Below are 13624 nucleotides of genomic sequence, written 5' to 3'. Positions count from 1 at the left end.
CCACCTTTTCTCAATATTTTTTTATCTTTATATTAAAGTTAATGGGAAATGAGGATAGGAATCACAGTGTGAGAAATCAAACTCTAGATGAAAAATTCAACTAGTCAATTATAAAATTACTAAGAATATTCACTATTATAATATTGCGTATTATGCAAATTAGTTTAATTTATAAGCACTTCCTGTCACGAAGTACATGTCCATGCATTATTATTTTAATTCTACGTGTAACTATGTATACTAATCCATACATTGATTAATCGCTTGAAATAACTTGTCTCAATTGATATGTTATTTTGATATATAAGTATTTTTATTCCGTACGGATCTGTCAACTCGATGAGTTTGAGTTTATGTTCTTATCATTGACTTATTAAATATTTGAAATTTTCAATTTATAAATTATGATTTTTTAAAAATATTGTGTGTGTTTTTCCTCACAGATTTGTATGTTTTGTTTCAAAATATCAAGTTACATTCATTATGAACAGAATACTTATAGTCTCCAATTATGAACGTATAAGCTATTCCCTTCGTTTAAAAAATAAAAAACACTAAAAGACTTTTCAATTTTATGGCTTTAAATTTTAATGTTAATGCCTAATGTATCAAAATATATTTTAATTTTGTGGTCTTAAACATGTCACGTTAAAAGTTAGTTAAAGTATTGCCAATTTTTTTTTTAAAAAAAACAAACTAAAAAGGAAATAGAATCTCTTTTTTAAACAAAGGGAGTAATAATTTTTAATTTCTTTGCATTTTTTTTCCAATTAAAATTAGTATGTTTTGCTTTAAAAATTTTAGTTTACTCATATCCTCCATCTGCCCCCGGAATACTACAGAGTGCAGCCCATAAGCATCGTTCAGTCGAACGGGGAAGGCCAGATTGGATCGAATCTAATAATTTTAAATTTAATATGTATAAATATTAAGTTTAAAATTTTGTTATTAATATTTAAAATCATCGTTATAAAATTCAAAACTCATAATACTATAATTCTGACTTTATCACAGAATTACAAACTAGATTTTTATGCGGACTAAATTTATGCAATAATTTAATTGAAATTGTAGTAACCAAAAATTTAACATGCAAATAATAGATTTAATGTTAAACCCCTAAAAGATTGTAAGATAGAGCTTTAAAAAATCGGATCCACCTCTAAATTGTTGCTATTATGTATAGCTTAAATTCAATATTAAGGTTTTTATTTTTTATTTTTTATTTTTTAAACTTGAGAAAGTTTTTATTCTATGATGGAGTGTACGTTCAGAAGCTCTAGTTTGTAGTCTAAGGAACTCAAAGTGAATAATCAATATTTTCCATCACATTAGTATAAATTTTATATATGAACAAGATCTAGACTTATCCACCAAACAAAGTAATTTAATTAACCTTTATGTAGACATTAATTAAAGTGAAAATTATGAATATTCGCATAAACTGATTACAGCTAAAAGTAATTTACTTTAGAAGTAATTTTTTAAAATAGTCTTTCAAACTGTACTTTTGAAAAAAAATAAATTGTGTGGCTAGTTCAGTTGAGAAGTATTTTTCATAAGAAAATTATGTTTGTCTAATCTCTTTAAAAAGTGCTTTTGAGAGTCAAATTACAAAAAAAAGATAATTATTAATGTACTTTTAATATTAAGATTATTTTATAGAGAGAAAGTATTTGAAATATCTATTATTAAAAAAATAATTAAATTTTTATTTTTCTTAAATTAAAACGAACATATTTATATTTTTAATCAATGGCTAAAATATTTTTTTTTCTAATTCTTCAAAATAATACATAAAATAAATTATATAATTTATTATATAAAAATAAAAAAATGAAATTCTTAAATGAAATTTAACCAAACTTATGAAATATTCTACATAATTAATAAGAGATATATTGATAAATATGTATTTATGAAAATGATATTTTAGTCTTGAGAAAAATAATTTATTGTTTTTGCTTCTATTTTTTTAGAAGCTGAAATTTTAGCTTCTTTCTAAGCAGAATGCTTTCATTTAAAGCACTTATATTGATTTGAAAAACGTCTTTATTTTTCAATAGAATTATATTTTTTCTTAAAATAAATATTTCTGGCCTCCAAACACCAATGTTAACACAGCAGCTCTCTAAGTAATAGTATTAGCAATCCAGCATATCATTGTTTCAAACTTAATTTTTAATGCCTGAATTAAGAATTGTAATTAGAACTCCGAGTAATTTTATTGGTGTTGTTCCAAATAATTATAAACAAAATAGAACGACCTAATAATTTTGGGATATTAGTTTTAGACAAGTCTAACCTTATATTTTATTTTATTTTTTGTTTGGTCTTTTGGTCAATGTGCAATATTTGCTTTGAATTTGACTAATCTGATTTTGTTCGAAAAATTCCACATTAAACATAAAACACTTTTTATTAAAATATTTTTAATCTCTAATTTATAAAAATGAATAAGTAGCATCACAACATGTTTTTTCTTTTAATTTCCACGGATTTGGAGGATAGGAGGGAGTACACGGAAGAAAAACAAGTGGAAAGTGGGTCAATTTTACATAGGAGGAAGAAGCTCCCTTTTTTGGTGGAGTTAGTTAGTTAATGGTACAATTATGCCAGCCTGGAATGGCGCAACGAGTCACGAAAAAAGGCGTGCTTTTCATTCTGTTACTAATAATTAACTTTAATTCTATACGCAAACTTCTCTCTCTATATAAATATATTTTTTATTTACCATTATATTATATTATTTGAGAGAATGAGGTCGGAAAAGGGAAGAAGTTGGTGTTGGATTGCGCTAGCGCTGCTGTACATGGAAGGTGTAGTAGTTGCAGAGGATCCTTACAGATACTTCGACTGGAGAATCACTTATGGCGATATACATCCTCTTGGTGTCCGCCAACAGGTATTTTCACGACATACAAAATACTAGTTTGTGAGTTTTGTAAAAACAACTTAATACTTTTTGGACGATGAACAGGGAATTCTCATAAATGGCCAATTTCCGGGTCCTGATATATACAGCGTTACAAATGACAACCTTATCATCAACGTCCATAATCACTTGCCTCACCCTTTTCTTCTCACTTGGTATCATGAACATCCTTTATTCTTGTTTGCATGCATGCATATATTTACTTATTCAAATGTCTTCATAATTAGGTCCATATATAGTTAAACACACTTGTTGTTTGTTTAAAAGATGCTACCTTTTACTCTGTGAAATAGACTTTTAATTTCACACTTCACAAGAATACATTAATTAGATCATATCACTTAAAGCTATATTTTCTTGATATAGCAGCCTATAAAAAAAATACTTGTTGGCTTTAATAAGTGGTTTTTTGGAAAAGAACGAAACGTCAATAGCATACATAAATGAAGAAACACGAGAGTTTCCTTGTGTATGCTATTAGTTTCTTCATTTTCTCAACAATATTATTTTACATAATAGTACATCAAAGTCAGTCAGACGAACAAATGAAAAACAATTCTGAATATTAATTTCTAAAATAACACATGGGCAATAGTAGATGTTACTCATCAAGTATTTGACTTTTTCAACATGAGAAAAGTCGGTGAAAAAAGCATTAACTAGCCGCATCTATGCTACAGGGATTATAAGTTTATTAACTCCCATAACTTTATTTTAGGCGCCTAATATCATAGCACAAATTTTGATTATTTTAAATTGTAACCTTTTTGGAGATCAATATCAAATTGTGTTAAACTAATTAATTTGCAATAATATGTATGAGCAGAAGTTACTATTCAAAAATATTTATTTTTCCATAATACTATAAAAAAAATTGTGAATTACATGAGCAAAATCTACTATTCAAAAACACTTATTTCCTCGTAACATTTTTAAAAAAACAATGAATTAATTACATTAGGATTTTTTTTGGAATTAGTATAAAAGTTTGCAGGAAACTTATTTTTCTATAAATTTTCATACTAATTCTTAGATAATTCACAGTTTTCTTATAGTGTAAGAAGTTGATCATAGACATCAACTCTCTAAAATAAATACTTTTTAAACTTGTCAGAAAATTAACCCTGACAAATTTTAAAATCTATTGTAGTGCTAAAAATGAAGTATAATTGGATTTAGCAGTACTAAGAGCATCGTAATACGTTATACAATGTGTAATTTTCGATGCAGGAATGGACTCCAACAAAGAAAAAATTCATTTCAAGATGGTGTATATGGAACAACATGTCCCATCCCCCCAGGAAAGAATTTCACATACACAATGCAGGTGAAAGATCAAATTGGAAGTTTCTTCTATTTCCCATCACTCCAATTCCACAAAGCTGCTGGTGGATTTGGAGGAATTAGGATTCTCAGTAGACCTAAAATTCCAGTCCCTTTTCCTGAACCTGCTGGAGATTTCACTATTCTTATTGGAGATTGGTACAAAACTGATCACAAGGTGAATATTGTATTGAACATAAATATATATATTTCCTTAATAAGGAAAGGGGACGATATTCGAGTTGTTGATTTTGATAATATTTGCAGGTATTAAAAACAATTTTAGACCATGGAAAGAAGCTTCCATTCCCTGATGGCATTCAGATCAATGGCCTTGGTCGTGATGGTGCAAAATTCACTGTTGAACCAGGTATGCCAAGAACCATTTGTTGATTTTCACCTGTAGAGTAATGAGCTGAAAATGGGAGATAATTTTCCAGGGAAAACATACAGGTTAAGAATATGCAATGTGGGACTTCAAAATTCACTCAACTTTAGAATTCAGGGACACAAAATGAAGTTGGTTGAAGTTGAAGGAACTCACACAATTCAAACTACATTGTCTTCTCTTGATATACATGTTGGCCAGTCCTACTCAGTGTTAGTCACTGCAGATCAGCGTGCTCAAGATTACTACATAGCTGTTTCCAGCCGCTTCACCACTCAAATTCTCAATTCTACAGCCATTCTTCACTACAGAAACTCGAAAAAAACAGTTTCTGGACCACCTCCTCCAGGGCCAACCGCTGATATTTCTTGGTCCCTAAATCAGGCGCGTTCTATCAGGTACAGCACCCTTCTTGAGTTTCCTTTTTGTACATCAATAAAATTTAAACTACACATTGACTTTAGCATTTATTTTTCAACAATGCATGTGATTCACTTTATGAAACTGATTCATAATATGATTTCCAGGACTAATCTTACAGCCAGCGGGCCAAGACCAAACCCTCAAGGCTCCTATCATTATGGTCAGATCAATGTGACGAGAACAATAAGACTAGCCAATCATGCTGGCTTAGTTGATAAAAAACAGAGATATGCAGTTAATGGTGTATCCTTCATCCCAGCTGATACGCCGCTTAAGTTAGCAGACTATTACAATATCGATGGAGTATTCAAAGTTGGAAGCATCCAGGATAAGCCTACAGGTCGAAATATTCACCTTGACACAGCAGTTATGGGAGCAGACTACAGAGCATTTGTAGAGATTGTATTTGAGAACAGAGAGAACATTGTCCAAAGTTGGCATCTTGATGGATACTCTTTCTTCGTCGTTGGGTAATTACACCTCAACATCTCAGTCTATACACAAAAAAAATAAAAATCATGCATTTAGTTACTAAACAGTAACATACTGTAATTTTCACAGGATGGATGTAGGCATATGGAGTCCTGCAAGTAAAAACCAGTACAACCTTATAGATGCAGTTTCGCGCTGTACCACACAGGTTAGAATCAAATAATCAATTCATTAATTACTCAATATTATGTTTCATAATGCCATCTGTCTAACTTCTAAATCTTACGTTTTTTTTAATCTTGGTACCGGCTTTGACAGGTTTATCCAAGATCATGGACCGCAATATATGTGCCCCTGGACAATGTAGGAATGTGGAACCTGAGGAGTCAATTCTGGGCAAGGCAGTACCTTGGCCACCAATTTTATTTGCGAGTTTATACACCAGTTAAATCATACCGCGATGAATATCCTATTCCAAAGAATGCTTTGCACTGTGGTAGGGCCTAGGGTACAGTCATAAGAACATTATAGTTCTTCCAAGGACCAAGAAGAAGCACTTACTAATACTTCACAAAAGAAAAAGAAAAAACAAGACCTTTCGTCATCCTATCATTGCTGCTAAGCATTTATCAATTCCAACTATTTTACTAATCCATTCCCACTTTGTAATTTGTAATATTGCTTATTAGAATTCAGGCATGTATGTTTGTATTAAGTCACTAATATGTATAATTTTGTTTAAAGTTCCTCATTTACAAATAATAAGTCTCATAGAGTTTACGCATCATGTTTTCCCTGTGGGTAACTGTCATCGAAATAATTAATTGATAACTTCATCGTAACCATCTCCAATGTAGAATAAGGCCAACAAGAAAAACAAACATATAAAGACATTTCTCACTTGCTTCCATCGTAGTAAAAAGAACTTTTCAACTTGCTTCCCAGAGCAATAAATAGAAATTTCCTCAAGACAATAATAACGAGACAAATTGATAAATAAGTATGCCGAAATGCATATGTGCTGTTTCATCAGAATATGAAATAATTGATTCTAAACAGTTTGATTGATATTAAACAAACCAACTACTGGGCAATCCGCCCCAGCTTGGTTAGCAGCTATTCAGTGTCTTCTTTTGCTTTGGAATTTAGAAGCATAATTCGTTTATGGTCTATAGAATAACCTATAAATTACCTGCTCTCCAGGTGGAAAGAAAAGCAAAGGTATGTGTAACTAACTCAAACATACCAAGAACATAGATAGGAAAGAAGGGCACTACACTTGAAAAGAAACGTTACCAACCTTGTTTTCGCCATGGAAAACATGTGTCCTTTCTCTCTTCTTATTCTTCTGGCGCTATCAATATTCGGCCCCAACTTAGTCAATGCTGATACAGTGCACCCAACCCCACCACCTATTTTCATACTAGGGGATTCAACAGCTGATGTTGGAACTAATTCTTACATCCCTGACTGCAAAGCAGCAGCTAACTTTCCTCATAATGGCATTGATTTTGTCAACTCAAGGCCGACTGGAAGGTTCAGTAATGGACTCAACAGTGCTGATCATCTTGGTTAGTGTTACTGAAGTTTTAGCATTAGATCGAACGAACATAACCAATAAGATTTTCAGCAAGCATTCCTACTTATTCTACATGCATGTTATATATTCTGTTTATTTCACTATCACTTTCAAACTTTTTTATATGCTGGTGTTCGAGCTAAACTCTGCACACCGGGTACGTGCTATCTCCACCTGCACATGTATCACGTAACTCTAGTGAGAAGAAATCGCCTAGTGATTTTGGTCTCTGATGGTATTTGAACACTAGTCTCGTGTGGTTTTTACTCATTCTATTGACCGCTAGCTAGGTAGGTAACACCCTTGAGTATGGACATTTCACTATAACATGTACAATGCTAATGGAGAATCTTGTCCTTTCTAACTGCAGCAAGGCTTTTCGGATACAATAGTAGCCCGCCCCCTTTTCTATTTCTTCACAGCCTGAAATATGGTCTTCAATTGGGTATATATCGAGGTGTAAACTTCGCCTCAGGAGGTTCTGGTCTCCTTGATGACACTGGCTTTCAGCTGGTAAGCCTTTTCACTCCTAATAATCATCTCTCACAAAAGAGTAAGGAAAATACTTTGATCACTCCAACGTCTAAATATGTATCCGTATCTCTCTCTCTCCAAACAGAATGTCCTTAACTTGCCACAGCAGATCAATCAATTTGTCACTGTACGTGAAAATTTGATTGCATCACTTGGTCATGAATCAACAAAAGCATTGCTCGGAAAATCATTGTTCTGTATCAGTACCGGGAGCAATGACATCTTTGTTTATTTCAAGACAAGGAGTACAATGCCTAAAGAAGAGTTTATCAATTATCTCATGGAAGCGTATGAGAACCACATAAAGGTTGGTATTGAATGTTCCTTCAACTTGCATAATTAGAATCCCAAAGATGGTATTTGTATGAAGCTAAGCCATCTGTATATGATAGACTTTGTACAGCCTCGGAGCACGAAAGTTTGGCATCATAAGTGTGCCACCAGTAGGTTGTTGTCCAGCCAACAGACTTTTGAATGGGACAAAGTGTTTCGAGCCCATGAATGATTTTGCCAGATGTTTCCATTCAGCTCTTCAAAAGCTAATGTGCAACCTAACCTCAGAGCTACGCGGGATGAAATATTCTCTTGGGGACACATACAAAATGACCATTGACGTTATAGATAATCCACAACCCTTCAGTAAGCATTTCTTCCCACAAATTACTCTACACTAAGGATTAAACGTTCTACAACTAAGAAAGAATTTATGATTATACTACAATACACCATCTATGCTACTAATAAAAGTTCCCTCAAGAGGATATGAAGTATAAAATCCCATTGTTATGCGAACAAATAAATATTAAATTTCATTCCCTTTACTACCATGTAAGTAGCAAACTATAACGTGAGAATGGTGTTTTCCTTGCATTGCAGACTTCAAAAATGTGGACACAGCCTGCTGTGGACATGGAGCACTAAAAGCCGAAGGAATTTGTAATGCAACAGCTAGTCTCTGTTCAGATCGCAGACAGTACATATTCTGGGACTTGTTCCACCCTACAGACGCTGCTGCACGGTTGGCAGCTAACACACTTTACGGTGGTCCAACACTTTATGTTTCTCCAATTAACTTTGCTCAGCTGGCTGCTGAGAATTAGTGTCATTGAACCTACTGAATGAATGTCACAGATTGTTAATTTCTCCTCATAGTCTTTACTTCCAATAAGTTCTATGAGTGGATCCTCTAGGATTTGGTATCTTTTTCGTTATGTGAGAAGATATCTGTACTCACTCTATGCATCTCAACATTTTGTTGAGACTTGAGAGGACTGAGATGATGTTTCTGTTCTGTGTTGTTTATGAAATTGAAGAAAAGAATCACCTTCAGGCCGAGCTCACATACCCCTCCTCACTCCCTCAGAGTAACGAAAAAGGAGTAAAAGACCAACACAGTTTCTTCAATTGGAATCAGGATGAGAGAGAACCAATAATTATAGTAATAATGTAAGGGCACAAGATATTAATCTATGGAATTAGCAAAGAAGAAAATTAAACTCTAGGTTAAAAAATGCTTGCGATGTTATTCAAGAAAAAATCTTCAGCATATTTCTGAGACAAAAGACAGCTTACACTTCAGGAATAATGATTGACTACATAATGACATTTCTATTGGCACTCTAATATTACTTTTAAATAGAACTACAATCTACTAGAGAAATGGTTCCGTTAATTCTGTTTTCTCTTTTTTGTCATTTTAATTCAGTGACTGGGTTGAGAGAGTGTGATCCTCAACAAAGGTAAGGTTAAGGTTTCCGTACACTCTATCCTCCTCAGATCCCACTTGTGGAAACACACTAGGTATCTCGTAGTTGCTGAGAGAGAGTGGTGCATTGATGGACAAACAAAACACCAGTATATATATACCAATATATCATAGAAAACTCAAGAATATATGATCAGCTATCCTCTATGAACATGCCCTCTTCAGAATCTGATCCATAATATCTGCACAAGCAAGTTTCATCTTCTGAACCAATTCCATCAAGAAGCTCTTCTCTCTTTCTTTGCAGTTCTAACCAGTGCTCTGGCTCCTCAAACAAACGCAGGATCTGCAAACCAGCAAAATCTCATTTTTTTTGTCTATTTCATCACCATTCACATTATTTTAGCATCACTCATAAACTTAGATAGTGGCAATAATTTAGTTTCCATCATCAGGAACTCAAAAGTTTATGTCAGTATATTCCTGCTAGTTTATGCCAAAGTATGTTGAGTTTATCAAACGAGAAGCAAATTTAAGTGTATACTTTTGTTTTCTACTTGTCCAGAATGGGATTTGTAGAAGAGGCTGAAACTTATTCAGATTTTAGAATCCTTGTTTTGCATTTTTGTTGTAAATAATACAGCATGTTCTAAGAGCTGGATACCATTGGTGAAATGCTGCTATATTGATCAAGAAAATTAGAAGCAAAATCCAAAAAAATCCAGTTAATTATGATTTTAAATTCATCAAAACAAGCAACTACAAAAGAGTTCTCTTACAATTGGTTAGCAGGCTACTGATGATGTCAATATTAAGGAAAATGATTCAAAGAAAGAACAAGACAAAGAAAATGACTTACTGTTTTCATTTTTGGCCTCCTTGAAGATGAATGCAAGAGGCAGAGCCGCGCTGCAAACATCATTGTTTTCATCTCATCTTTGTTGTAGTTCTCATTTATGTCAGGATCAACAAGACGGTCACTAAGACCACAACTGAGCAGAGACCTTGCCTGAAATTTACATTATCTAGAGTCAAATCATTGAAGAAACATATTTATCTTTTGCTGTAGATATACATGCTTCGTATTATTACCCACAACACTAAGCTTTCATGATGAGCTTCCAGGTCTTTTTCAATGGCTCGTTTCCCTGTGATCAATTCTAGCAGAACCACCCCATAAGAGTATACATCTACCTTCTCATCAACTTTGCCATACATGATGTACTCAGGTGCCAGGTATCCAAATGTCCCAACAACATGAATTGGTTTCACACAAGCTGAATCTTGCTGAGTTTCCTGGTGTACCGCTGCTGATCCAAAATCTGATAGCTAGGTTTCAGCTTCAAAAATCATTAAGTGTAACAAAAGTGGATGTAGAAATTTTATCAGCTACAGGCTACAGCTTATCAGAATTGATCATCTAGGCATCAGATATTCATAAAAAGTTATTGAAGTAAAAACAAATCCATTCTTCACTTATGTGGCCTAAAACAACTGATGGGTTTAGAATTCACCTAGTAATGCATATGAACACCATAATTCTGTCTTTAATGATCCCAAATATGCTTTAGGTATGCTTAAGAGGCTTATCATAGTAATAGAGGGGAAAACTAAAAAAAAGGAATTCGATGACCTTTACATCTCTCAGACTAGTCAGCAAGCATCTCACAATAGCATAGTCTCACAATGACAATCAGTGTAACACATACATTCGAATGAATATGAGAAACCATCTAATGTAGGAAAGCAAGCTACTAAAAGACTTACTTGTGGGTGGCAATCATCAGATAAGAGAATATTTGATGATTTCACATCTCTGTGAACGATAGGTGGGGTTTGAGAATGGAGGTATTCCAATCCCCTTGCCACTCCTATTGCAACTTGCATCCTTGTGTTCCAATTAAGCTGTTTTAATCTTTGCTTCAGACTGTCCTTCTGTAGATTATACACGATTGCTTGCATATCCTTACTGTAACTGTAACCGACAAGCTGAATTAAGTTCTCGTGTTTCAGATTACTCAATATTTCAACTTCTTGAAAAAGATCATCCTCGGCGTATCGTGTGTTCTTAAGGACCTTCACTGCTGCAAGCTGGCCATTCTCGAGATTGGCTCGATAGACTTGACTATGTCCACCCACTCCAGTCAATAAACTGGGACTGAAGTTGTCTGTTGCACAGCTAAGTTCATCGGTAGTGAAGCGTCTGGCGCAACCCATTGATTCTAAGCAAGCTATTCTCTCAAACAGACTCTTAGCTGCAGCATTATTGAGCTTCTTGATTCTAGGAAAAGTTGCATTTCTAGTCGGCTGTGATGAAGTAGTTGTGGTTGAAGAACATGTCATTGACAAAGATTTATGAATTTGATACTTGTCTCCAGACTGCGTAGAGCTGCTGGACACTGACAGAGAGGACTGAGGTGATTGAAATACTTTAATGGGAGCACCTTCTTGGGAAGTCCCCGGCCTCTGGAGTAGGATTTTTCCTCCATTATCCATTACAAGAAGGGAGCAAGTAGGAGGCAATTCTTTCAAAATTTTGCCAGCAATCTGATCAGTTGGCCTGAACATGAAAAGTCAAAATGAGACAAATAGAGGGGTAGCTGTAGACAAAAGCAGGATAGGAAAAATGTATACCTGGAACTGCTGCATCCTACGGCAAGCATTGTGGCAAAGTTTATACGTACTTGATTACTCAACTCAGTTATGTACGTGTCTGCTACGCAAACCTTGATTTGGAAATCCACCTGAAAGACTAGAGATTTAGCAATTTAGCAAACCATGAAGAGTTGGAGAGTGTAAAATGACATGACCTGCTTGGATTTACATAGATCCTCATGAATGTGAAAAGTATTTGGATCAAAGGTATCATTTGGTTGTTGTACATGAACAGATAGAACATAGTCCCCAGGCACTACGACTAAATTGAGCAAACGAAGGAGCATTTCTCTGCTGCTGTTATCGGATTTGAGACCAACCACAATTGTTCTCCTCTTGGCCTTGGGAACTACCCTGCATCTCAGGAGTGAGGAAATTCCTCCTTTGCCACTTGAACTACCAAACATTGTACACACTCAAGGGCAACGCCAGCATGTCTGCCTATCTACTAATAATTGAAACAATTTTGAATCGTTTTCAGGGTTTTGCTTTTACCTGCATAACCCTGACGCATAAATTCCAGTAGCTCATTGTTTGGTATTAGCATTTATTACTATAGTTGATAGTATAAGTACTTACCATACTACCATTAAAACAGAATTAAGATGGTGCCGACATTGCAATTATGAGTTTAAACGTACTACTTCCATTTGTGAACCAACCAAATCTTCAACGCATTCGCTTGCATAATCAACAGTAGTAGTAGTATTTGTTAACTCAGCAAGTGGGTGAAAGAAGAATTTTTCCTATTTGCCTTTATTTTGATGGGGGTTATCAGTACCGGTCTCACTGATTTAAACTAGAGATAGTTTGTTCTCAGGAGATGGTTATTCCATACAATTTATTTAACAAATAAATTACAACCATTCTCTTTGTCCTTTAGCTTGCAAGACCAATATGATGATCAACATGAATATGATAAATTCAGAAGCACAAGTCTCAATCATATTACATCAACAACTACTCTTGTTAAAAAATTTCACAAAAAGAACATCATTAACAATGTAATAAAGTTTAAATAATATTATCTTAAATTATGCAGAGCCCTATATAATTTTACACCACAAAAATCATTTACTCTTAACTTAACATATACCACTGTGTCAAATTATAGTCTACATGTTAGTGAATTATTCATTTTATATATTACTAAAATTTTCAAATATACATTGTTTCGGTATTTATTTTATAAATACCAAATACCATAAAAAAAAATTTAAAGTCATTCCAAATACCATAATATCAATACGGCGGTATAAAAAAAGTGATTTGTAAGGCAAAAATTTTCTCAAATTCTCCAAAGAATGCATAAAGGAATGATATTCGGCGGAAGTCGCACACAACGCAATAAAAGCGAGTTTGCTGGGGCACCAGAAGTTTGGTTATTCATCAATTCATTGCGTGCAAAAGCTCCATTCTGAATACTGATAATAACTCCCTTTATGTCTCTTTATAGTGCCCAACACAACATACAAAACTCTTTCCATCTTCTACTTCGTTAGTGCTCAAGCCATTCTCAAGAACAATGTACCTGTCAATTGCCATATCAAGACTTACGCCCAATATTTTGTTACAGATGTAGATACCTTTACCTAGATTAGCTGTATAACATGATCTCTACTCCTATCCACAAATTTGACTCCTAAAATA

The 13624-nt window shown here is 33.9% G+C and overlaps 3 protein-coding genes across 3 annotated transcripts; 2 read left to right on the top strand and 1 right to left on the bottom strand.

Moving 5' to 3' along the window:
- Positions 1–2716: 2716 nt before the first annotated feature.
- LOC101250637 (L-ascorbate oxidase homolog) lies at positions 2717–6285 on the top strand. Its single transcript, XM_004231028.5, has 8 exons — positions 2717–2905; positions 2981–3090; positions 4166–4436; positions 4526–4628; positions 4699–5044; positions 5174–5539; positions 5631–5709; positions 5820–6285. Exons 1-8 carry the CDS (start codon positions 2759–2761, stop codon positions 6006–6008), a joined length of 1611 nt encoding a protein of 536 aa, XP_004231076.1. The 5' UTR covers positions 2717–2758; the 3' UTR covers positions 6009–6285.
- Positions 6286–6707: 422 nt separating this feature from the next.
- On the top strand, positions 6708–10186 carry LOC101250347 (GDSL esterase/lipase At5g55050). The gene is made up of 5 exons (XM_004231027.5): positions 6708–7072; positions 7451–7593; positions 7700–7921; positions 8007–8253; positions 8491–10186. The coding sequence occupies exons 1-5, from the start codon at positions 6814–6816 to the stop codon at positions 8712–8714; spliced, it is 1095 nt and encodes a 364-aa protein (XP_004231075.2). The 5' UTR covers positions 6708–6813; the 3' UTR covers positions 8715–10186.
- Positions 9112–13397, bottom strand: LOC101257222 (probable serine/threonine-protein kinase PBL23). Its single transcript, XM_010317102.4, has 7 exons — positions 12554–13397; positions 12130–12469; positions 11954–12063; positions 11087–11879; positions 10412–10648; positions 10179–10328; positions 9112–9665 (listed from the first exon to the last, which is right to left on the bottom strand). The coding sequence occupies exons 2-7, from the start codon at positions 12379–12381 to the stop codon at positions 9513–9515; spliced, it is 1695 nt and encodes a 564-aa protein (XP_010315404.1). The 5' UTR covers positions 12382–12469; positions 12554–13397; the 3' UTR covers positions 9112–9512.
- Between the last annotated feature and the right edge of the window lie 227 nt (positions 13398–13624).

Source organism: Solanum lycopersicum, chromosome 1, assembly GCF_036512215.1.
Source record: "Solanum lycopersicum chromosome 1, SLM_r2.1".
In the NCBI taxonomy this organism is placed as follows: domain Eukaryota; kingdom Viridiplantae; phylum Streptophyta; class Magnoliopsida; order Solanales; family Solanaceae; genus Solanum; species Solanum lycopersicum.
Note: the sequence above shows the minus strand (reverse complement) of the source record. Positions and strands in the feature narration are given on the sequence as shown.

Excerpts from the sequence above, each read along its gene's own strand:
- LOC101250637 (XM_004231028.5), top strand. The coding sequence starts at position 2,759 with ATGAGGTCGGAAAAGGGAAGAAGTTGGTGTTGGATTGCGCTAGCGCTG. Across the intron at positions 2,906-2,980 it reads CTCTTGGTGTCCGCCAACAG|GGAATTCTCATAAATGGCCA; the intron begins GTATTTTCACGA and ends GACGATGAACAG. Across the intron at positions 4,629-4,698 it reads AAAATTCACTGTTGAACCAG|GGAAAACATACAGGTTAAGA; the intron begins GTATGCCAAGAA and ends ATAATTTTCCAG.
- LOC101250347 (XM_004231027.5), top strand. The coding sequence starts at position 6,814 with ATGGAAAACATGTGTCCTTTCTCTCTTCTTATTCTTCTGGCGCTATCA. Across the intron at positions 7,922-8,006 it reads CGTATGAGAACCACATAAAG|ACTTTGTACAGCCTCGGAGC; the intron begins GTTGGTATTGAA and ends TGTATATGATAG. Across the intron at positions 8,254-8,490 it reads AGATAATCCACAACCCTTCA|ACTTCAAAAATGTGGACACA; the intron begins GTAAGCATTTCT and ends CTTGCATTGCAG.
- LOC101257222 (XM_010317102.4), bottom strand. The coding sequence starts at position 12,381 with ATGTTTGGTAGTTCAAGTGGCAAAGGAGGAATTTCCTCACTCCTGAGA. Across the intron at positions 10,649-11,086 it reads CTGATGATTGCCACCCACAA|CTATCAGATTTTGGATCAGC; the intron begins GTAAGTCTTTTA and ends GCTGAAACCTAG. Across the intron at positions 9,666-10,178 it reads GGAGGCCAAAAATGAAAACA|ATCCTGCGTTTGTTTGAGGA; the intron begins GTAAGTCATTTT and ends GCTGGTTTGCAG.